General features: G+C 33.4%; 2 protein-coding genes across 6 annotated transcripts; both read left to right on the top strand.

The window, feature by feature from the left end:
* The first annotated feature begins 946 nt into the window (after positions 1 to 946).
* On the top strand, positions 947 to 6,429 carry LOC123913181 (putative disease resistance RPP13-like protein 1). 4 transcript variants are annotated; one of them, XR_006811592.1, is made up of 3 exons: positions 947 to 4,612; positions 4,713 to 4,835; positions 5,785 to 6,429. XR_006811592.1 is itself a non-coding variant. In XM_045963792.1 (2 exons), exon 1 carries the CDS (start codon positions 1,139 to 1,141, stop codon positions 4,574 to 4,576), a length of 3,438 nt encoding a protein of 1,145 aa, XP_045819748.1. In that variant the 5' UTR covers positions 961 to 1,138; the 3' UTR covers positions 4,577 to 4,612; positions 4,713 to 6,429. The 4 variants fall into 4 exon arrangements, 1 of the variants encoding a protein (XP_045819748.1); XR_006811591.1 differs by having other exon boundaries at positions 968 to 4,612; positions 4,713 to 4,822; XR_006811593.1 differs by having other exon boundaries at positions 968 to 4,612; positions 4,720 to 4,835.
* Positions 6,430 to 11,897: 5,468 nt separating this feature from the next.
* On the top strand, positions 11,898 to 20,702 carry LOC123913182 (crossover junction endonuclease MUS81). 2 transcript variants are annotated; one of them, XM_045963794.1, is made up of 15 exons: positions 11,898 to 12,225; positions 13,369 to 13,457; positions 13,566 to 13,644; positions 13,773 to 13,859; positions 13,956 to 14,081; positions 14,587 to 14,812; positions 15,627 to 15,810; positions 15,888 to 16,006; positions 17,348 to 17,496; positions 17,649 to 17,706; positions 18,344 to 18,502; positions 19,004 to 19,083; positions 19,611 to 19,848; positions 20,066 to 20,152; positions 20,307 to 20,702. In XM_045963794.1, exons 1-15 carry the CDS (start codon positions 12,032 to 12,034, stop codon positions 20,409 to 20,411), a joined length of 1,980 nt encoding a protein of 659 aa, XP_045819750.1. In that variant the 5' UTR covers positions 11,898 to 12,031; the 3' UTR covers positions 20,412 to 20,702. The 2 variants fall into 2 exon arrangements, with proteins under 2 accessions (XP_045819750.1, XP_045819751.1); XM_045963795.1 differs by lacking the exon at positions 11,898 to 12,225 and having other exon boundaries at positions 13,423 to 13,457; positions 13,759 to 13,859.
* The last annotated feature ends 1,595 nt before the right edge of the window (positions 20,703 to 22,297 follow it).

The raw sequence follows: 22,297 nt of genomic DNA on the forward strand, positions 1-22,297 counted from the left end.
CCTTAAAGACTTTGCCGTTAAACATTTTGGTCCTTTCCGTCCAGAAACTGTTAATTTGTACAGGTGGCAAACTGAGTGCTTACGTGGCATACAATGACTAAGCAAAAAAATAGGTGATTGTGTATTTAAATTTTCTTGTTGATTTTAATAAAAAAAAAATTAGGGTTCATCTTCATCTTCATCCATTCTCTTCTTCATCTTCATCCATTCTCTTCTTCTTCTTCTACATTTCAATCAGCATAAAATTAGAAAACCCACTCATACCAACAACCAACCATTTCTTTCTCAACAACAACTACAAACCCATAAAAACAACTCAAAATTAGCACAAAATTAGAAAACCCCAAAATTCCAAGATCCAGAATTACATCTTTGGTCCCTTGTCTTTATTTTAGGTTTCAAGTTGGTCTCTTATCTTTTCTTTAAGTTTCAAATTGGTTCCTTAAGTATCAATTAAAAGCAAATAAAAAATAAAAAAATTAAAACACAAACGACCAATTTAAAACCTAAAATAAACATAAGAGACTAACTTGAAGATTAAAATAAACATAAGCTACCAACTTAAAACCTAAAATTTGACGGGAGAGACTAACTATGGCAACAGAAGAAAAGATAAGACACCAACTTGAAACTTTTAAAAATAAGAGATAACTTAAAACCTAAAATAAAACTTAGGTACTAAATGTGTAATTAAGTTTTTTTTTATTGAACAACAACCATTATTTATTAAAAAAAATTCATTTGTTAAATAATTTGGACGTGATAGAAAAAATATGCTTATCTCAATTAGTAGGAACATTGCAATATATGTACAACAGTCTGAATTGTCTGGATTAAAACACAGGACACTCCTGACCAAAAAAAAAAAAAAAAAAAAAAAAACACAGGACACTCCACTTATTCACATGAATTTTCAATAAAAAAATGTTAGTAATATGATCCACATGTAAACCATGATCCACCGTAGACCATTCAATTCGATATTTCTTAGCATAGTATTTATCATCTCTCCATTGACTTGTTAGCAATAGCATAGTTGAGCAAAGAACTAGATCTTCTATTCCTGACTCAAATAGCCTTGTGAATCACTGAGATCCTTTTTGCTTGTTTGTTTGTGTTCAATTAATTGATTAATATCATGGCAGCACAGCATTCTGTTGGTGGGGCATTTCTATCGTCTGTGTTTCAAGAGATTCACCGGAGGTTAGCTTTAACAAGATATTACAGAAACTACTACGATGAAGAGGTGGCGAAAAAGCTAGAAATCACACTGAGTTCTATCAATGAAGTTCTGGATGATGCAGAGACAAAGCAGTATCAAAACCCAGATGTGAAGAAATGGCTTGATGATCTCCAACATGAGGTATACGAATTAGAGCAACTACTGGATCTGATTTCTACTGATGCTCTGCAACGAAAGGGCACAGTACAACGCTTTGTTTCAGGTTTTATAAAACGATCTCCATATAAAGTATTGCTACAGAGGCTACAGTTTCTTGCATGGCAAAAGGTTATATTAGGACTTCAAGAAGAAGCAACTCGTGATAATCATGTATGGGAGAATCTATCAACTACTAGATCTTTGGTGGATGAATCTTCCATATATGGTAGATATCATGAGAAAGAGGAAATAATCCATTTTTTACTTGCAAATAGTGACAATGACAACCAGGTATCCATAATAAGTATATTGGGTCTGGGTGGGATGGGTAAGACAACCCTTGCCCAGCTAGTTTTCAATGACCACAGGATGACGGAGCAATTCGAAATTAAAGCTTGGGCCAATGTTTCGGAATCTTTTGATCTTGTTGGTCTCACCCAATCAATTCTCTGGTCCTTTCAATCATTTCAATCCCATAATGAAGACTTGGAAATACTCCAACATCAATTGCAACAGTGTCTAACGGGCAAGAGATATTTGCTTGTTCTAGATGATATTTGGAGCAAAGATGGGAATATGTGGGAGCATTTACTACTTCCTTTTAGCCGTGGATCTTCTCAAGGTAAGGTCATCGTCACAACGCGTGATAAGGAAGTAGCATCAATCATGGGATCCACGCGCCTACTTCATTTAAAGCAATTGGAGGAGAGTGACTCTTGGAGTTTATTTGTGAAAGATGCTTTTCTAGGTAGGAATGTCGATCAATATCCAAATCTTGAATTGATAGGCAAGAAAATAGTAGAAAAGTGTGGAGGGGTGCCTTTAGCTCTGAAAACATTGGGGATTATCTTGCAAACAAAATTATCTCAATCTGAATGGGTTGAGATATTGGAGACTGATTGGTGGCATTTACCCAAGAGTAACAGCAACATTAACTCCATACTGAGATTGAGTTACCTTAACCTCCCTTCCAATGTGAAACGTTGTTTTGCTTATTGTTCTATATTTCCCAAGGGCTATGAGTTTGACAAGGGTGAATTAATCAAGCTTTGGATGGCAGACGGTTTGCTCAAGTGTTGGGGAAGACACAATAGCGAAGAAGAGTTAGGTAATGAGTTCTTCAATCATCTAGTGTCGATATCATTTTTCCAACAATCAGTAATGCCAACACGGACTGGTAAGTACTACTTCATCATGCATAATATTGTCAATGATTTGGCGAAATCAGTTTCAGGAGAATCCCGCTTACGAATAGAGGGTGACAATGTGCAAGATATCCCTGAAAGGACGCGTCACATCTGGTGCTGCCTTGATTTGAAAGACGGTGATAGAAAACTAGAGCATATTAGTAAAATTGAGGGACTGCACGGTTTAATGGTAGAAGCACAGGGCTATGGTGACCAACGCTTTAAGATAAGCACCAATGTGCAGCAAAATTTGTTTTCAAGACTAAAATATTTGCGGATGTTGTCTTTCTCTGGTTGCAATCTCTTAGAACTAGCTGATGAAATAAGAAATTTAAAGCTTTTGCGCTATCTAGACCTTTCTTACACTGAGATTACAAGCTTACCTAATTCCATTTGTATGCTGTATAATTTGCATACACTCTTATTGCAACATTGTTTTAAACTGACTGAGCTCCCTTCAGAGTTTTACAAACTCATCAATTTACGTTATCTTAATTTGGAAGGCACTCGTATGAAAAAGATGCCAATGAAGATAGGAAGGTTAAACAATCTTCAGATGCTGACTGATTTTGTTGTGGGAGAGCAGTGTGGATTTGATATTAAGCAGTTCGCGGAACTCAACCATCTTCAAGGAAGGCTTCAAATTTCTGGGTTGGAAAATGTCATTGATCCAGCAGATGCCGTGGCAGCAAATTTGGAAGATAAGCAACATTTAGAAGAATTAAGTATGTCATACGGTGAATGGAGAGAAATGGATGGCTTAATAACGACATCACATGCCTCTGTCTTGGAGGCTCTTCAACCAAATAGAAAGCTCATGAGGCTCACCATCAAAAGCTACAGAGACAGCAGCTTACCAAATTGGCTTGGGGATCGTCATTTACCCAATTTAGTATCTCTTGAATTGTTGGGATGTAAACTTCGTTCCCAGATGCCACCACTTGGGCAGTTCCCCTCTCTCAAGAAGCTTTGCATTTCAGGCTGTGATGGAATAAAGATCATTGGTACAGAGTTTTACGGCTCTAATTCATCAAATGTTCCATTTAGATCACTTGAAACTTTGCGGTTTGAGCACATGTCTGAATGGAAGGAATGGTTATGTCTTGAATGTTTCCCATTGCTTCAAGAGCTTTGTATAAAACATTGTCACAAGTTGAAAAGTGCCCTGCCTCAACACCTTCCTTCTTTGCAAAAATTGGAGATTATTGATTGCGAATTGTTGGAGGCTTCAATTCCCAAGGCTGATAATATCAGTGAGCTAGAACTAAAGAGATGTGATGAAATTTTGATAAATGAATTGCCATCCAGCTTGAAAAAGGTCTTTCTTTGTGGAACTCGGGTCATTCAATCTTCACTAGAGAAAATTATATTGAACAGTGCCTTTCTTGAAGAGTTGGAAGTTGTAGACTTCTTTTGTCCAAATCTAGAATGGTCATCTTTGGATTTTCTTAGCTGTAATTATCTTCACACTCTAACTATGACATGTTGGCACGCTTCATCCTTGCCTTTTGCACTACACTTGTTCACCAATCTTAATTCTCTCGTGTTGTATGATAGTCCATGGCTGGAATCGTTTTTCGGGAGGCAGTTGCCTTCCAACTTATCCAGCCTCAGAATAGAAAGATGCCCTAAATTGATGGCTTCGAGAGAGGAGTGGGGTTTGTCACAACTCAAGTCTCTGAAACAATTCAGTGTTAGTGATGATTTTGAAATCTTGGAGTCCTTTTCGGAGGATGGTTTGCTGCCAACAACTATAAACTCTCTTGAATTGATAAACTGTTCGAACCTAAGAATAATAAACTACAATTGTCTTCTCCACCTCACTTCACTTGAATATCTATATATTGAAGACTGCCCTTGTCTTGAAAGCTTACCAGAGGAGGGTCTACCCAGCTCCCTTTCTACTTTGTCCATTCATGATTGTCCATTAATTAAGCAGCTGTACCAAAAGGAGGGAGGCGAGCGTTGGCGTACAATTAGTCACATCCCTTCTGTGACAATTTCCTGATTGGTGGCTGAGATGATGATAGGTTATTGTAGTCAGGTGCACGTCATTCACCCTTCTGTTTATACTTCTCAAACATATGTAAATTTTCTCTTAAATAGTAAAATTAATGCGTAACATACTATGTTTTGTTGAACAGTGCACGGTGATTGTGATATATGATGCAATGGTGTTTGATGAATGGCACGACCACTGCTCTCACGTGCAACCAGAAGCGGTGGCTGTTTGTTCAACTGCCACAAAGCTCAGGCATGGTCCAATCGTAAGCTCCGCATTTGGATTATTTTTAATTTTAATTTTCCATATAGAGACTCTTTTATTCTTGAGATTTTGTATCCCTTTTTTGGGGTCTCTTTAGCATTAATTGTCATTTTTTCATTATGTGTCTGCCAAGTTACGAAAAAACCTGAGACTAGACAAACGATATAGGAGAATAACTTGCGCCGACCAATTATGCTTATATGAACCTTCAAAAGGAGACACAATTTGCAGAAGTGTATCCGAAAATACTAACAACAAAAACATATGATCTTATTGAGAAACAGTGACATTTTGTAGGAATTGAGAGCTATTTGCAGAAGTATATCCGAAAATACTAACAACAGAAACATAGGATCTCTCCTTTAGTAATTAATCAACTTATCATGTACCTATTTACAGTTTGGTTATTTATTATAAATTTGTTCAGATACAGTATTGATGTTTATGACTGAAGCGACTTTGTTTGTTGCATTCTGCTTCAATCGGATATTTCAATTATTTACTATATCATAAAATAATCTCTAAAATCTGATCAACAAGCTTAGTTATGTGCTTTATTGATAACTTCAGTTTAATATTTACTGACAAAATTTTCTTACTTCTCTCTATGTTAGCTTTGAATTTTAGTTTTTAGTTTTTTGAAGGACTCAAATTTTTACTACTATTGAGCAATCTTTTATTTAAGAGATTAAAGGATATGCAATTTTAGTGTAAAGTTGTTTCACATTGGCATCAATTTGCCTTTTCTTTTTTTGATTGGTTGTTGGTCTAAAATAACTTTACACTCATGTTTTTTTTTTTCGGTTACCTTTACACTCATAATTGTGACAGTGAATGTTCTTTAATCTCTTTATTTGACCTCTTAAAAAAAAACTCTATTTGAAAAAAAAAGTGATTCATATTAACAGTTTGAAGTTTCTAATGTTTTTTCCTGTCTGTTTTTAATGCAGCATATTCTTTTTAGACATGAATTTCTTGAAAGAACTGATTAAGCACACACCACTAACCAAGCACCAACTTCAAATTATAAACAGCAGGGTAATCTTGTAAGGCCTCAAAGAGAAGCCAAAAGAAAGGTCATCCCTAATGATTTTATGGACACAAGTTAGTTGAATTGAAGCTCTTGTCTTACAAAGTTTCAACAAAATGGACAAGAGAAATGGTTGATTTTGTTACCACTCTACCCCATAATTGTCTCCTTATAAACACAAACATGAACTTTGCTTGTTTTTTAGTGGTTGGTTAGCATTGCCAGGAAAATTTTACGAAGATATTCCAAAACAATATTGGGATTCATGTGGTAGCCCCTATAATTGGGGAGTTCTCTTTGAATGAAAAACAAACAGACAAGTCGATGTCTAGGAAGTGATTCCAATATGTTATACTCTCTATGGAACAAATAATATTGTGATAAGCTTCATTCCATGGTGCATTATCATTGGTCATTAGTTAGAGCGTTTTGGAATTATATAATAGTGTGATAAGCAAGATAGAGGAAGGAAACAAGTACTATCATGCCAAAACTTTGTCACAAACTGCACACTCTCATAGACATCAAGTTTATTATATACTAGATTATATCTTTCTAGAAGGAACTTTGGGTTTGAATTAAGTAATTTAATTGTCATTTTTTTTTGTATAACAAAAAAGAGTACAAAAACAACATGTGACTGACCAAGATATTTCAACTATGTAGTTATGCATGTGACACATTCACAAAGTCTAGATCTTCAAATTAATATCGGACAGTTCATATTACATGACTTTGAAAAAATAGTCTAAAATACAAATTGAAGCTTAATCGTCTGATGTTTCTTCTCATTGTCTGTGTGATTACTAGAATGCGAAGAACATACAAAATCCTAGTTTTTCCTAGATAAGCATAATTCCTAGTATATAGAGTTCGAGACACCTCTCTCTCTCTCTCTCTCTCTCTCTCTCTCTCTCTCTCTCTCAAGTCTCAACTTTTCTTTTACTCCTCTCTTCCCTCTTCCTCATCCACTAGAGAGGAATGAGTATTTTTTGGACTTGGGATCACCCGTTTGCATCGATTGTTATCTCTTTTTATCTAAATAAATGGTTTTTACATTGATCTAAAATTTCTTTTGCGATTTTGTCATTTAACTTAAGATCCATTGCTAAAAAGATATTTTTGTACATGACATCTCTTATATTTAGGGGTGCTCAAATCCAAACCAATCCAAATAAAAACTGAAAACCGATCCAAAAAACCGAAAACCGCAAAAAACCGAAGTTTTTTGGATGTGTTTGGATGTTCTTTTGTGAAAACCGCAAGATCGGATCGGATTTCGGATTGATTTCTTAAAACCAATCCAAACCGAACCAAACCGCATACATATATTTTAATATTTATTTATCTTTTTATTAGTATAAATATATATATTGCATTAACTTTTTTTTCATTTTAAATTTTGTTAATTAATTTAATCTATTTTAAATTTTGTAAATACTATATGTTAGTTTAATTTAATTTTTTTTTTACTTTTTATATGTTTTGAATATAATTGGTAATTGTCATTCCAAAATATTAACTTTCAATATATTATATGTTATATTTTACATCAAACTTAATATTTATTTTGTCAAAAATGTCAAACTATTATTTTGTAGCGTTTTTTATAATATTTATATTTATTAAAAAAAATTACAATTTATAATTTGGATATCCAAAAACTGATCCAAATTAAACCGCATAATATTGGATCAGATTTTTTTTATTTGTCATCCAAAACCGAACCAAACCGCAAATGAATTTATTTTTGGATCGGATGAGTTTTTGCCTCAAAACCGATCCAAACTGAACCGCGAGTGTAACACCCAAACCCATTATTTATATATATTTCTACCTTTAATAAAAATCTTTTTCAAAATACGCAACGGAAAATCACATTTAATTTATTGAATATCGGTTCGAGTATTACACTCCTCTATCAAAATAATACTAATGTAATTAATTAGTAAAAACAGTGTTTATACAAATCTTTGAATCAAATAATGTATTTATTGATTATACAAAACAACCTAGACAATAGACTTTATATACAATATAAAACTCTTTCCCGTGTCACAATCAGAGCGGAGCTTCACCGACGACTCGACATCGAATACCACAAAATCCTGTAAAATCTGGACCCCCAACGGTCCAGCACATAACACATAAAAGAGAGTTAGATAACATACTCAAAATATACAAGTGTAAGTAAATGGTACTTAAACACTTCTTCATAAAAACATGCATAATCATACATTATACATATACATCACCATCATTCATGCATATTCATATATCATGCATATACTTCATTTATCACCTAATCAATCATCCACAAAAATACACCAAACATATAGTTTCACGTCGTCTCGGACAATACCAAAACATCAACAAATACATTGTTCAGATTATGGTCATGACGGACCCTGCGTTGTTCATTTTATAGTCATGACGGACTCTGCTCCTCACATACGGATTAACAATCAACATTTACCAAGTATGTGTCAAACATCATTTATCATAAAATGCACACAAAATCCCTAATGCAATCTAATGCTTCACATTCATGTTATGTCCTCTAGACACCTCTAATGCATGTGGTACCATCGTCTTTATCAGGGTATTTCACCTCCGATATCCTTCTTTATCAAACAAATATAGTTCGATATCTTTCTTTATTGGACAAGCCAATATCCCTAAATATTCATGATGCATGCACTCAAAACTCATGAATATATTCATCAACAATTTTGGCATATAGCCCATCAACAATAACGTGGAACACTATCCAACGTCCGTCTTTATTAAGATAATCAATACCTTAATATCCTTCTTTATCGAATAACATAATTCGATATACTTCTTTATTAGAATAACATAATCCTAATATCCTTCTTTATTAAGTTAATTAACACCTTAATATACTTCTTTGACATTTAAATAAACATCATCACAATCATAATCAACAACAATTCATTATTCATCAACAAGCAATCAATCATGGTTACAAACACTTAATTGCATGTTAGGATACCTTAAATCCATGTTACAAGTGCCTAATTGCACTTAAAACAACTATCAAAAAGTTGCAGGTCCAGTACTGTTCGCTAAGCGAAGGGGTAGCGAGCCCTCAGCGAACCTCACCAGAGGAAGGCTAACTCATAGCGAGCTCTCAGCGAACTATTCGCTGAGCGAAGGGGTAGCGAAGGCTTAGCGAACCTCACCAGAGGATCACCTGCTCGTGGCGAAGCTGCAGCGAGCTGTGGCGAGCTGTTCGCCACACGTTCGCTGAGCGAAGGCCTAGCGAGTGCCTTCTGTCAGGACAGTTCAAAACTAGCGTTTTTCTACACCAAATCACCCAAAAATCCCATTTTTCATGTTATAAACCCCAAATAAGTTTATATTCAGGTGCAACAAGCATATCTAAACACAAAAGGACAGTTCATTTCACCGATCTACATCATAAACATCGAAAAAGTAAAGATTGAACACTTTTACTCAAAACACTCAAGAACACAATGTTCTTGAGTTTAATCCTTTATAAATCTCGTTTTTTAACCATTAGATTCGTTCATACATCATGATATGAGCATGTTAAACATGTTATGAACCTTAGAATCGATTTCCATTAAGAAAATCCATTCACAACTAAAACGAAAATGGGGTGGAGGAAGTTCGGGTGAGGAGAAATCGACATTCCCCCCTTCCTCGAATCACCCACGAATATGAAATCTACTCTCTTACCTGGATTCGAAGAAAACACGCCGAAGCTCTTGAATCCCTAGCTCTCCCCTTGCCCTAGCTCCTGAAGCTCTCTCTTCTCCTCTCAAGAACACAAAAGAAACATGAGAAATGAATTCTCTTCCTCACTATGCCCTTATGGGCGCCCCTCACACACACAAGGCCCATTGGGCCTCAAGCCCAATTGGCTTGGCCCAATAACGCGTTAACTCACTCTATTCGCTTAATAACTAAAGTACTCGATAAATAACTCAAGTTATTAACTTAATTAAAATGCCACGTTAAATAAAATATTTTAACACATGAAAATAATAATATGAAAATTGGGTCGTTACAGCGAGCACCCCTACTTATATTAAAGTTTGTATACACAAGCAAATCTTAAACCTAATTTGTTTTCCCTCCACTTTTATCCAGCAATTTTTATAAAAAAATAATACAATTTTGTCTTGACTAGGATTCGAACTCGCACCCCTTCAGTACAAGAAAATATTTTCAACCACTATGGCAAATATACCAATTGTGATTAAAACTATGTGCAATAATATTAATTTTCGTATAGGAAAGATTTCATACAACAATTAAACACCATCAAATTACATTGCACAGTTTAAACAATTAAAAACCGATAATTAGAAATCTAACAAATCATCAAATCATACATTTTCTTAGTGTTACATTTTTCGAAAAAATTTACATTTCTTTATCCTAATTCAATATTTTTTACTAATTAACTAAACATGTTAACCATTTTCTTAGTGTTTTTTTTAAGGAAAGAAAAAAATCATTGGACTTAAAAGTACCTTTTTTTTTTTAACTAAACATGCTAAGAAAAATATACTTTTTTTATGTCTTTCTGAACTTAGAAGTTTGTTCACGTAGAGGAGTATGATTGATCGTTTTAACACGATTTCTACCTCGGGACTCCCAAACCACAAGTTGAGACTTAAAGTTGGAGTTCATGTTATGCTATTAAGGAATTTGAATTAAAAATTAGGATTATGCAATGTAACAAGACTTATTATTACAAGATTGGGAAAACGTGCTCTTGAAGGAAAAATTATTTCAGGAAGTAATATTGGTGATCAGGTTTTCATACCTAGATTTTCACTGACACCATCTGACGTAAGAATTCTTTTTAAATTTCAACGGAGACAATTTCCTTTAATAATTTCTTTTGCGATGACTATTAATAAGAGCCAGAGACAATTTTTAAAGCATATTGAGATATATCTTCCGTCGCCAGAGTTTTCACATGGTCAGTTGTATGTTACGATTTCAAGAGTTACTTCTAGAGAAGGATTAAAAATATTGATCATCGACGATGACGACGAAGATACGACTAAGACTTCGAATGTGGTCTGTAAGGAAATCTTCCGTAATATACCTTCATTTGTATGAATATTTATCCAAAATTATTATTGAATTATCGTTTAATTAATGTTACTCAAAATTTTTAATATTCCTTATATTATTGCAATTATCATATCATAATTTATAATTATATATCTTACAGCTAATTAGACCCGTTAACAGCACGGATGTTCTAGTTGACTTAGAACGTCACGTCCATGATCAATACGCCACTCGGCCAATAAACTTATGTGATTAGGTCATCACATGATTTTCTGTATCATGTATGTTTTCCCCTAAAATCAAATCACAATTATTCACTGAAACAATCGAATAATATTATCTGGTTCAATAATATTTTATTTTTTGAGATTTATTTTTACCATCCTACCTCATTTCTCGTGCACCTTACGAACTTATCCAAATACCCTTGTTTGTTACTTAGATAGTGGATACCCCAAAAAATATCTTACGTTTATAACGTCCGCTACTTAAGTAACGAACAACAATTTACAACAATTTCTTATTTTTATTTGAGGAATGATAACATAGGAAAGGTATAGGGCGCACAAGAAACTAGTAGGGTGGCAAAAGAAAATCTCTTATTTTTTACCGTAAAAAAAATAAAATTATTGGACCATATTTTACGAAATTTACCTTAGGGCCCGTGGTTCTAATTTTTCTCTTCCCACCCCTTGTGTTTCTTTTCTACCCTTCATTTTTCCATTTTTGCCCTTGTATAAAAACTTCGGAACACATTTTATAAAGTTTTCCAAAGTTTTTTTAGTTCAAATTCGAAAAACAAATTCTGAAATATTTATCCAATGGCAAAAATGGAAACCCACCGGGTAGAAAAGAAACACGCAGGGTGTCGGAAGTAAAACATTCCCGGTGTTTAAACGAAAGCCCAAGCCCATTTTATGACATGTGATGTAACACGTGACTTCAATTCACCATGTAACAATTTCTCGATTCAAAAACTGAAACCCAAACGCGGCATGGTTTCTTCTGCAACTGCAATCACTTCACGCATTTGACCCCTTTTCACCAAAATCCTAACAAATTCCGCAAGAAAATCGAACCTTACCGGAATGGAAAACCAGACTCGAGTTCGGTGCCCGGAGAATGAAGAACTTGCTTCGTTCATGAAGAACAAGTGGAAAGAAATGGCTTCGCAACCTAAAGGTCTTTCCGATAACATCGAAATGGCACTTTCTAAAGCTCATTTCAATGTTTGTAACTCTAAAAATCCAATTCGAACTATCAAAGATTTCTCTACTGTTAAGTATGTTTCAAATTTCTCTACTTTTTGTCACTATACATGTACCATTGTGATAAATATTATAACTAAATGTACATTAATTAATATTATTATGAAAATTTTAAGTGTATAGTTAAATTTAGGTTCTTTCACTATATGTTATTAGAATATTAGTATAGAGTTGGTTTCATGGTTTTTTCACACTCTGTATATGTAGAAATGTATTATAGATTAGGTTTAAATATGGTTTTAGTTCTGCAAATATGAAGTTTTTTTGTTTGGATTCAATCCTGCAAATTCAAAAACGGTTGCTTTTAGTCTTGACGTTATAGTGACTCAATATAATCATGACACTGGTCCAATAAGGTGATTTTAGGACTAAAACTAACTGTTTTTGAATTTGCGGACTGAATCCAAACAAAAAACTTACAAGGACTAGAACAAAAACCGTTATAGTTGCAGGGTAGGGACTAATATCATATTTAAACCTATAGATTATTATAAATGTAGTTGTAAATTTTAGTGGTATGAATTTGAATATTTTGTTGTGATATATTGTGTTTGTTGTGACTTGAATTTAGAGTACCAAAGCTCTATTTTCTTTTAAATTTAGAGTACCAAATTAAGTGAAAAGGGTTTTGGGTGCTTAGTGATTGGCTGTGTCTTGCGTGTGCTGTTGTTGATGTGTTTGTAAAGTGATAATGGTAATAGATGAAGTAAGATTATTTAAATTTGGTTTTGTGGTGTACTAATCTAGTACTGCTCGTGTATTTTATGGAATTGGATTCTGTGTTGTACTAATATCTGTAGCACCGACACCTTTAATCGAAGGCGTGTCTAGTGTCCGACACGTAACAGTGTCCGATACAACACCAACACATGTGATTATTACATTCAATTAATTCATTTTCTCAAATTATTACCGGTGTTGACGTGGCACTGTTGTGTCCGGTGTCTGGGTTGATGCTTCATAGGTACTAACACTATGCTGTGATATATTGGGTTTGTTGTGAGTTGAACTGATAGTAATAAAACTTCGTTTTTATTTTAAAAATTGAGAACTATACCAATTTTGATTGAAAAGGGTTGTTGGGTGGTCAGTTTTAATTTGGGTTTTGTGGTGTTCTAATCTAATAGTACTAATTTGTTTTTGGAATTGTGTGGAAGGGGTGTGGGGAAAATGATGTTGAGGCTGATGCAGGGTTTTTTTGGGACCGGTTCTGGAGGTACTGAACCAGATGACTTGACCACAAAGGGTATGCCTGGGGCTGTTTAGTTTTTATTTTTATGCCGTCTTCCACTGTCTTTACATTTATTTTTTCCATACTTCTGTTGAATTGTTCCCTTTTTCTCCAATATTATAGGAAAGAAAACTAAAGGTACCAAGCGCTATGTACCTCAAAGGAACTCTGTGGCGTATGCATTATTGATAACCCTTTACAGGTATATATATCTGTGGTCACATCACATGTATTGCTGATAAATATGTTTTTATTTGGTGGCTGAAATATGTTTTTGAATTTTTTATGGCAAAACTTGTTATATTATAAGATTTAGCACTTTTTTAATAGGGGAACTTCAAATGGGAATGAATTTATGCGTAAACAGGAGCTTATCGATGCTGCTGAAGCTAGTGGGTTATCTCGAGCACCAATTGCGTATGTTTGACATAGTTCTTGTTTTTGTTTTTGTTCTGTGTTTAAATAACTGATGGCTAAGGAAATGTTTACAATTTTTGAACAATGAATGTTCAGGCCAGAAAAAGGGAAAGGAAAACCTGGACATTTTGGAAGTTCTCCACAGGATTGGTACAGTGGATGGAGCTGCATGAAGACATTGATATCCAAAGGATTAGTTGTAAAATCGAGTTGCCCAGCAAAGTATGGTTTTTTATTGTCCATGTCTTTTCTCATTGTGCTACTAGTTTTGCATGTGAACCTTCTCTTGATCCTTTATGTTATCTCTCATATATTATTATAATTACAATTAATAATTAAAATCCACTTTTAAGGGAACTTCCTTGTGATTCATGATTGATAACACTAGGCTTGAGAATATTTTTCCTTTTAACGTGCTTAATCAATTGAGCTTTCTGTATAGTTGCATGAGAGTTTTTTCGGAATTATTTTTTGTAATTCATTATTAGTGAACGTTGCTGCTATGATTATCTATGTGCATTCTATCTCTATGTATGGATGAACCTTCTTAGCAGAGGAAATCTACACCTACACATTAATTTATTAGATACTAAGTTGCAGAACTATTGGAGTGGTTATTGTTTACAAACCTAAAAGGGTTATATATGCTTTTTAAATGAAATGTTGAGTTTGATATGATTAGATGAAAGTTCCATGTTTGTAAAAATAAATTCTGTTTTGTTTTTAGGTACATGCTAACCCAAGAAGGCAAGGAAGCAGCATGTGACTGCCTTAAAAGATCTGGAATGGCAGAATCTCTGGACAAGTCGGCTTCTGTTGAAATTCCTATTCATATGGATAAACAAAACTCATTAGATATGGAAGTTGATGCTCATGATTTGGAATCAGAAGTGACATCACCATTGAACAGGCAAAAGAAGCCGGTGGATGTTCCTCTTGATTCCCTTGAGAGGGTATGATTCCTCTTATAAAGAGTACTTGTTATTTCTTTTGTTTCTTCATATTCGTACTATATGCTTCTGCTCTTTACTTGCACCTTTTCTGTGGAAAGCACTAAAATGCTGCCTGGTGCTGAATTATATGGTATACATTTTGATTTAATTGCTCTATTTTTTGGATTCGTTTTCATGAAATTACAATTGGATTGTTGGTTATAATTGGATTTTTGGATTTATAGTCAAGTGTAATTGATGAGTGGTCTTCATAAACCTTTGTTTCTTGTATTTGTTGTGTATGGTGAGTAAAACTTTCTGATAAGAATAAACCGTCATGGTTAAGTTGATCTACTCATTTTTGTTTTCTATATCTAAGACTTCATGGTATAATAGAATGTATGCAACACGAGTTCATCAAAGGACAAACAAATTCTAATTTTAATGTGAAATTTGGAAAACATACACCACCACTAGTCCAACTAATAAACAATGTAACTTTTAAGTTAAAGCTAAGTGGATATGTATGTATTTATGTATGCATGCATGTATATCCCAGAGTGTGTCCCACATTTTTTAGAATTCAGTGTGTTTTGTGTCAAAAGTCAATGTCAGTGCTTCATAGGTTACAATTTACGTCTCTTTTCAAAAAGAAGGTCAATGAAGTTAGGTATTAAGATTACCTTATTTAATAAACATGTTATTGTCATGTCACCTCACTTCTAGATGATTCCCCTTTTGTTGCTGCCTAGTAAATTATTATTTTTTTGAAAAACTGTTGTCCAGTAATTGAAATGTAATTTTTCTTTGTCTATTGCAATTTCTTCTTCTGTAGTTTACAAAAATGGGTTACTCCAAGGAGCAGATTATTACTGCTTTTGAGGATGTTTCCAGAAGCCACCCAAGTAAAGACATTTCATCTCTGTGGCCGGCTGTTTTGTGTCAACTTCGGGAGGAGCAAGTCTATGGCTCACAGCCAGAATCTCGAATAATGATGAATGCTAATGCTGTTGTAAATGGTATTTTTTCTTCCATGTTTCAGTGTTTCTTTAATGTCACTGATATTATCTCAGTAAATCATTTCATAAATGACCAGGTCTCAAAGGCCCCATTGAAAAAGAGAGCAGAACTGCGAGTTCATCCTGTGGTGGGCATGTGGCAAACTTACGTTCTCTTGATATTCCATCGTTTCCCATGAGAGCTTGCTCATCAGCTGTATGGTTTGTTCTGTTTGTTAAATTGACCTTGAGCATCATTTGTAATGTGATACTGTACTAGGAAGGTGATGACTACTTCTTTTGATAATGATTTTGATCCCTTCAAGATTTTTTAAAATGTGTGATCACTGACCACTACTAAGTAGCATTCTTGAGCTTATAAACAGAAAAGTAGCATTCTTGACCAGATTTCATTTTTGTGCTGCAAAATGTCAGAAGTTATATGTTGCATTGATATTTGCTGCATTCCCTTTCGTGGTTGTCAAACTCATAAGTTAACTAAGAATTTTTGTGCTGAATATTTTTGTTGAATAGTGTTTTCAGAACTTTGGAAGTTTGAAATGGACCTATATCCACATAGTGATTTATTTCATTTTTCACCATTTTGTTCCTACACATCACCTTTATCCATCAATCCTAAACTTGAACCATTCCATTTGTCCTTAATATGGAATATGTTAAACTGGTCAAGGTCCTCAAGGAATAGGTTGGATATTCCTGGAATTAGGTCTGGTATTGAGTGGAAAACTATAGTGAGCTTGTTAAACATTTCTAAATGTTATATTTACTCTTTCAAGTTTACAAGTTGAGTTCATGGATACTTTGCAAGTTTGAGAATCTTGTTCCCTTTATTTTGTACATTCAGTGGCAAATGCATATTCTTATAGGAATAGTAAGATGATAATACACTTTACCCTCACCCTGATTAACTATACTATTTTAGTTGCACTATCCACCTTGGTTTATCAAATTAGCACACTAGAACCTAATTGCACATGACTGACTGTCATCTCCTCTACTATACTCTTCCATGGAGCTTAACCTTCTCGTGGCCATCTAAGACTACCAGCTATCCTTGTGTTGACCTCACGGATTATCCAGTTTAATCATGTGATGGACTTTTGAAAGTATTACCAGCTAGGTTGTGTTATCACCATAACTAAATCCATTTTAAGTCACTAATTTATTTATTTTTTATTAAACCATACTATTTTTTAAAAGATGGTTATTCATGAAAGTAAGCTGTGTATTAGAGGATAATTGTTGTTTAATATTAAAATTTCATGGCACATGTTCATTTTATTATGTTAATTGTTAACTATTTTTGATGGAAGTGGAGGGAATTATGATTGTATTAAATATTAGGATCTAATGTACTTAATAATTAGGGTGGAATGCAAATTGAATGCCAAATTAGTGGGTTAAATGCATTTGGAACCTAACTTTGTTTTGTATTCCTTTGTATTTATCTTAACTTAGACTTATACATCATTATTAACATTTAGTTCTTGAAGCCGTTTTTTTTTTAACTTGGTACTTGTCGTGGTGAATATCTTAGGATCATGCCATGCAAAAGCCAAACAAGGATGAGGTTAAATCACAGATGAACATTTTAAGTGTGCCACCATTGAGCTTGGGGGAGAGGTTTGAGGATGCTTATGAAGTAATTTTAATATTGGATGACCGGGAGCAATTTGCTACACAGGGGTTAGTAACCTAACTTGAAACTTCTCACTCGGGGTTTTGTCTGATTTGTATCATATGCTTTATACTTTATTTGATATTCATTTTAGTATTTTTGACACAATGGATAGTTTATTTGTATTTACTACAATCTGTTATATCGTTGATTGTTTCAGATCACGATCTAGAAAAATTATCGAGAATATTCGTAGCCACTTCAAAATCCAAATTGAGGTCAGTTTTGATTTTTTTTCCATGTATAATTAGTTGATATTACTTTCTAAAACGTAAGTGTATATATTATTTACTGAATGTTGATGCTAATATTTGTCAAGGAAAATTATAATTGTGCTATGTAGTCACTAGGTAAGATTGCTCACATGTACATGTCCTGTTTATTTATTACTGAATTACAAGTGCATTTATTTAAGCTTTTTCATGATCTTCTTTCCTTTGAAAATATCATTTGTATAATTAAGTCATTGTTTGGATTTTGGATAAGCTTTTGAAGAAAAACCATAATCTAAGAATTTTTCCCCAGTCAAGCTGTTGACAGCAAAGTCATCCGTTGTTACTTTTTTTTTTGGTAAGCTAATGTTTTGCAGTTCATGACATACTTCAAGAAAGAACCTACCTATTATGTTGTAACAACTGTTCTTCAATTTGAACCCATCACCTCTTTTGATTTGGTAATGGAGTTGGAGATTTTCAGTACAGATTTTTTTGACAAATGACAACTTATTGGTTTAGAAACAAATTAGATGTTTTGTCAATCATACTTGAATTTGGATTAAACTAGATTTATTTATTGAATATGCACTTCTCTGTTTAGAAGATGGTTAAAATATTCAAGAAATTGATTCATATATAGGTCCGGAGATTGCCAGTTGGAGATGGGATTTGGATAGCGCGCCATAAAACTCTTGGCAGTGAATATGTGTTGGATTTTATTGTTGAGAGGAAAAAAATTGATGATTTACGCAGTTCAATTAGGGATAACCGCTACAAGGATCAGAAGTTAAGACTCGTGGTAATTATTCCTTCTACATAGTTATGACTGTTTTTTGACACTATGATTGTTTGAACAAGTTAATGTTCTGCAGTTGCTTCAAAAAATAAAAGTTAATGTTCTGCAGCATTTTTTCCTGTTCTGAAGAAAATAGAGTGTTGCGTGTTTGGTTTTAGAATTTTGTTAAACATATCCAATGGCATCTTCACTAGGACTTCCTATCCGTTTTTGGTATGATGTTGATGAATCTCATCTCCAATACTAAAAAAAAAAAAACAGCATAAACTAAAATTAAGTTGTATCAATCACTCTTCTGTTCATGAACTAGAGCATTGTATTGTGATTCAATGTCAGCGGTGGCTAAGAATATGGCATATTTGCTATAAAGACCTTGCACATTGTTTGCTCTTTGCAGGTTGAAATGTTTATTTTATTTTTCTTGCTCAGTTATAAAATTTTATACATGCTATACTGATGTCACTTCTCCAACCCCCCATTTCTAAATTCATATGGACATTGTAGAGGTGTGGGCTGAGGAAGCTGATATATCTTGTTGAAGGTGATCCAAATTCTTCCGAAGCTGCTGAAAGCATAAAAACAGCGTAAGTACATTTCTTCATTAAATCTTTTGAAAGTATCAATTCTGACATTTGATTGGAGCAAATGAGCAACTTTTTAATAATGAAATTTCTTGTAACATGTTTTGATTAAATGACAGATGTTAGTAGTTATTTTGTTATTGGGGGGAGTTGATTCCATTCCATCATGACCCCTTTATCATTCCAACCCCAGTGTTCCTCTCCCAAACAAGCAAGCCACCTTAATAAGGGGATATGGTTCTATGACCCCTTTATTAAATGATCTTGTTTGTTGTTCTTGTTGTGGTGGTGGATATTGTTCTTATGTTTTGTTGTGATACTTTCTTGCATTTGGATTCTGAACCAGTGAGAAGACTATGGCACTATGGGTTACTAATTTTTGCTTGAACTAAGCTTCCGTCTGGATGAAATTAAAACTGTTACCGTGTTTGTCATAGACGCTTATCTTTAAAAAAAAAATATACATTTAGATTTTCTCGATAAGTCAAAGTTATGCTAAATTTATGGTTATTTATTCTGGCCTTGTGCAGCTGTTTTACAACAGAGATTCTGGAGGGATTTGACGTACAGAGAACAAGTGGTTTAGGTGATACCCTAAGGAAGTATGGCCATCTTACCCAAGCAATTTACCAATATTACAAGTCAGAATTTTTTGAAGACAATAAGAAATACTCTGCGATATGTCCTCCGTATGATGAATTTGTTAGAAGGTGTCAAGACCTCGAAAAAATGACAGTTAGTGATGTATTTGCCATCCAACTTATGCAGGTACTAATAATTTTAAAACTAATTTTGAACTGTTTTCTTGTAATTTTTTTTATTTGTTTTGCCAGTATGTTTTTTGTCCTTAAGCCTATGTTTTGCATAAAGAGCTGCATCTTCTTAATAAATTGGATGAGTAACTAATTCCGCTATCAACTTGTTATCCTATATATATATTGATTAAATGATTTCCATTTAAACTTATTTTGAAACTCAAATGCAGGCCCCACAAGTTACAGAGGAGATTGCCATGGCTGTGTTGGATTTGTATCCCACACTTCTGTCTCTTGCCCGTGCCTATTCACTACTTGTGAGTCCTCATTCCTTTCTCCTATGTATATTGGGCAATAACACTAGTATATTGGGACCCTAGTTTTAGATTGTCTTGAGAATCTTTATCATTAAACTGATGCTCCCTCTTACCCCTCTAAGTTTACCCACTGCAATTGTTTGTTTTTGATTAGGACGGTGATTCTTGCGCCCAAGAGCAGATGCTTCAAAGACAAAGTAATAATGCGATCAATGCAGCTGCTAGTAGGAACATTTTCCAGCTTGTTTGGGGTAGCTGACATGTATTTCCTCCTCAAACTTGAGTTTTTGGATGGGAATTCACTAAGCAAGGGTGAATACCATTTTTTTTTCTCACTTTAGTAAGTTCTCTTTAGCGTATGTGTATGTAAAATTATTGTTAGTTTATATTATAACAAAGTTTTAGTTAAGTGGTCATCTGTATATTTTGTAAAGCAAAATCCTGTACAACACCAATCAGAGTATTTTACATACGGATTAGGATCAATTACATGAATCAAATGATAGGATGTCATAATTGTCTTATCATACAAAAGAAGGTTTAGAATTAATATTTGGTGAAATGTGCATTTAGGCTTCAAACTGACAACCTTAGTGGAATCATTCCTATATGAGGCGATTTTGTGTATGTCCGAGTTCGATTCCGAGTCTCCTCACTTTCCCCTCTCTATGCGCGCGCGCGTTAGTCTAAGTATGTGTTAGCCACTAAGCCAACAACAAAAAAAGGAAAATTCCTATATGAGCTTTATGTGATTTCATAATTGATCAATTTCAGTTTCTTTTAATGAATGTAAATCACTTTTGAACCTTTTTATTTATTTTTGGCGTATTTGCTTAAGTTTCTGAAAAATGAATAAGAATTTTTAAGAATTATATTTGATTATTTTAAAAGTTATCGAGTGGTTTTTAAAAAGCATTTTTGCTGACGTTTTTCAAAATTAATGATAAAAAAATGTTAGTGTTATATTTGTGGTAGGTTGTGGTTGAGAAATTGAGAATAGAACCTTCAACATACATATTTAATTTTTTAACTTTGACTTTTCATTTTTTTAAAAATAATTTAGTATTTGTTAATTCAAAATAATAAAAAATGTATATACTTGTTCAAAAAAATAAAAAAATAAATGTATATAGTAATTAAAATAGAGCTTATTATTTAGGGACACTTGTTTTTGGTGAAAAGGGACACTTTTTTTTTACTAAAGGAACTTAGTAAAGTAAATAGAAATTAAAGTTTTATGAAAAAGAAAAGAAATTGAACTAGTAATATTAAGTAGGTGTAAAGTAAGAGTGTATGTTTTTTCTTTTCCCTCATTCTATAATTGTTTTTGCACATTGTATTATATTTGTGGTTGTAACTCAACAAGTTTTGCTCCCTGCTGGAATAGAAACAGGAATATGAAATTTCACAAAAAAAAAAAGAAAAGAGAAAACATTATTACTATCTTCGGAAAGACATCAAATGATTTTATATTTATGTAAATGATCATTTCATTGAGGTGATCTATATGATGTAAGTTTTCAAACGAATAATTAGTTTTGTAAATCTCTCCCCATTTCTTCCACTCTTCCCCTCTCTCTTTTTCAGTGGAACTAAACATACCTATAATACTAAATGAGTTCTATTCATAAAACACAACAAAATTTTAGTAACTTATATTACAAACATATAATATATAATATATCAAGAGTCTAAATAATGAATCATCAACATAAAGTTAAGTGCAATACTTGTGTGAAAGTCTTACTCACGGAATATTTATATAACTTTTGTATGTCTACTAGGATATGACTTATTAAAACTTTAATACAGTACGAAAATCCAATAAAAAAGTTAAGTTTTATGATGCAAAAACTATGTTTTTGTTTTTTGACTCTAATGATCTAAACTATGTATAATATTGAAAGATTGATAAAGAGAGAGTACAACTTCAATGAATTATACCATATGTCTAAGCAGAAAGCTACAAACAAGGAAATATCAATAGAATGCCATACATAGGACTTAGGATAACAGCATAGGTCTTAACAAGAATACTTCCCTAACGAAATGGTCAAATACTTTTTTGGTTGCTCAGTCTTGAGTCTCAATCTTTCCCTTGAAAAATTCTGCATAAGAATTCACGTCTTTCATTTTTCAGGACTT

This window comes from Trifolium pratense, linkage group LG3 (assembly GCF_020283565.1).
Source record: "Trifolium pratense cultivar HEN17-A07 linkage group LG3, ARS_RC_1.1, whole genome shotgun sequence".
Classification (NCBI taxonomy): domain Eukaryota; kingdom Viridiplantae; phylum Streptophyta; class Magnoliopsida; order Fabales; family Fabaceae; genus Trifolium; species Trifolium pratense.

Excerpts from the sequence above, each read along its gene's own strand:
- LOC123913181 (XM_045963792.1), top strand. The coding sequence starts at position 1,139 with ATGGCAGCACAGCATTCTGTTGGTGGGGCATTTCTATCGTCTGTGTTT.
- LOC123913182 (XM_045963794.1), top strand. The coding sequence starts at position 12,032 with ATGGAAAACCAGACTCGAGTTCGGTGCCCGGAGAATGAAGAACTTGCT. Across the intron at positions 13,458-13,565 it reads AGATGACTTGACCACAAAGG|GAAAGAAAACTAAAGGTACC; the intron begins GTATGCCTGGGG and ends CCAATATTATAG. Across the intron at positions 19,084-19,610 it reads GCTGAAAGCATAAAAACAGC|CTGTTTTACAACAGAGATTC; the intron begins GTAAGTACATTT and ends GGCCTTGTGCAG.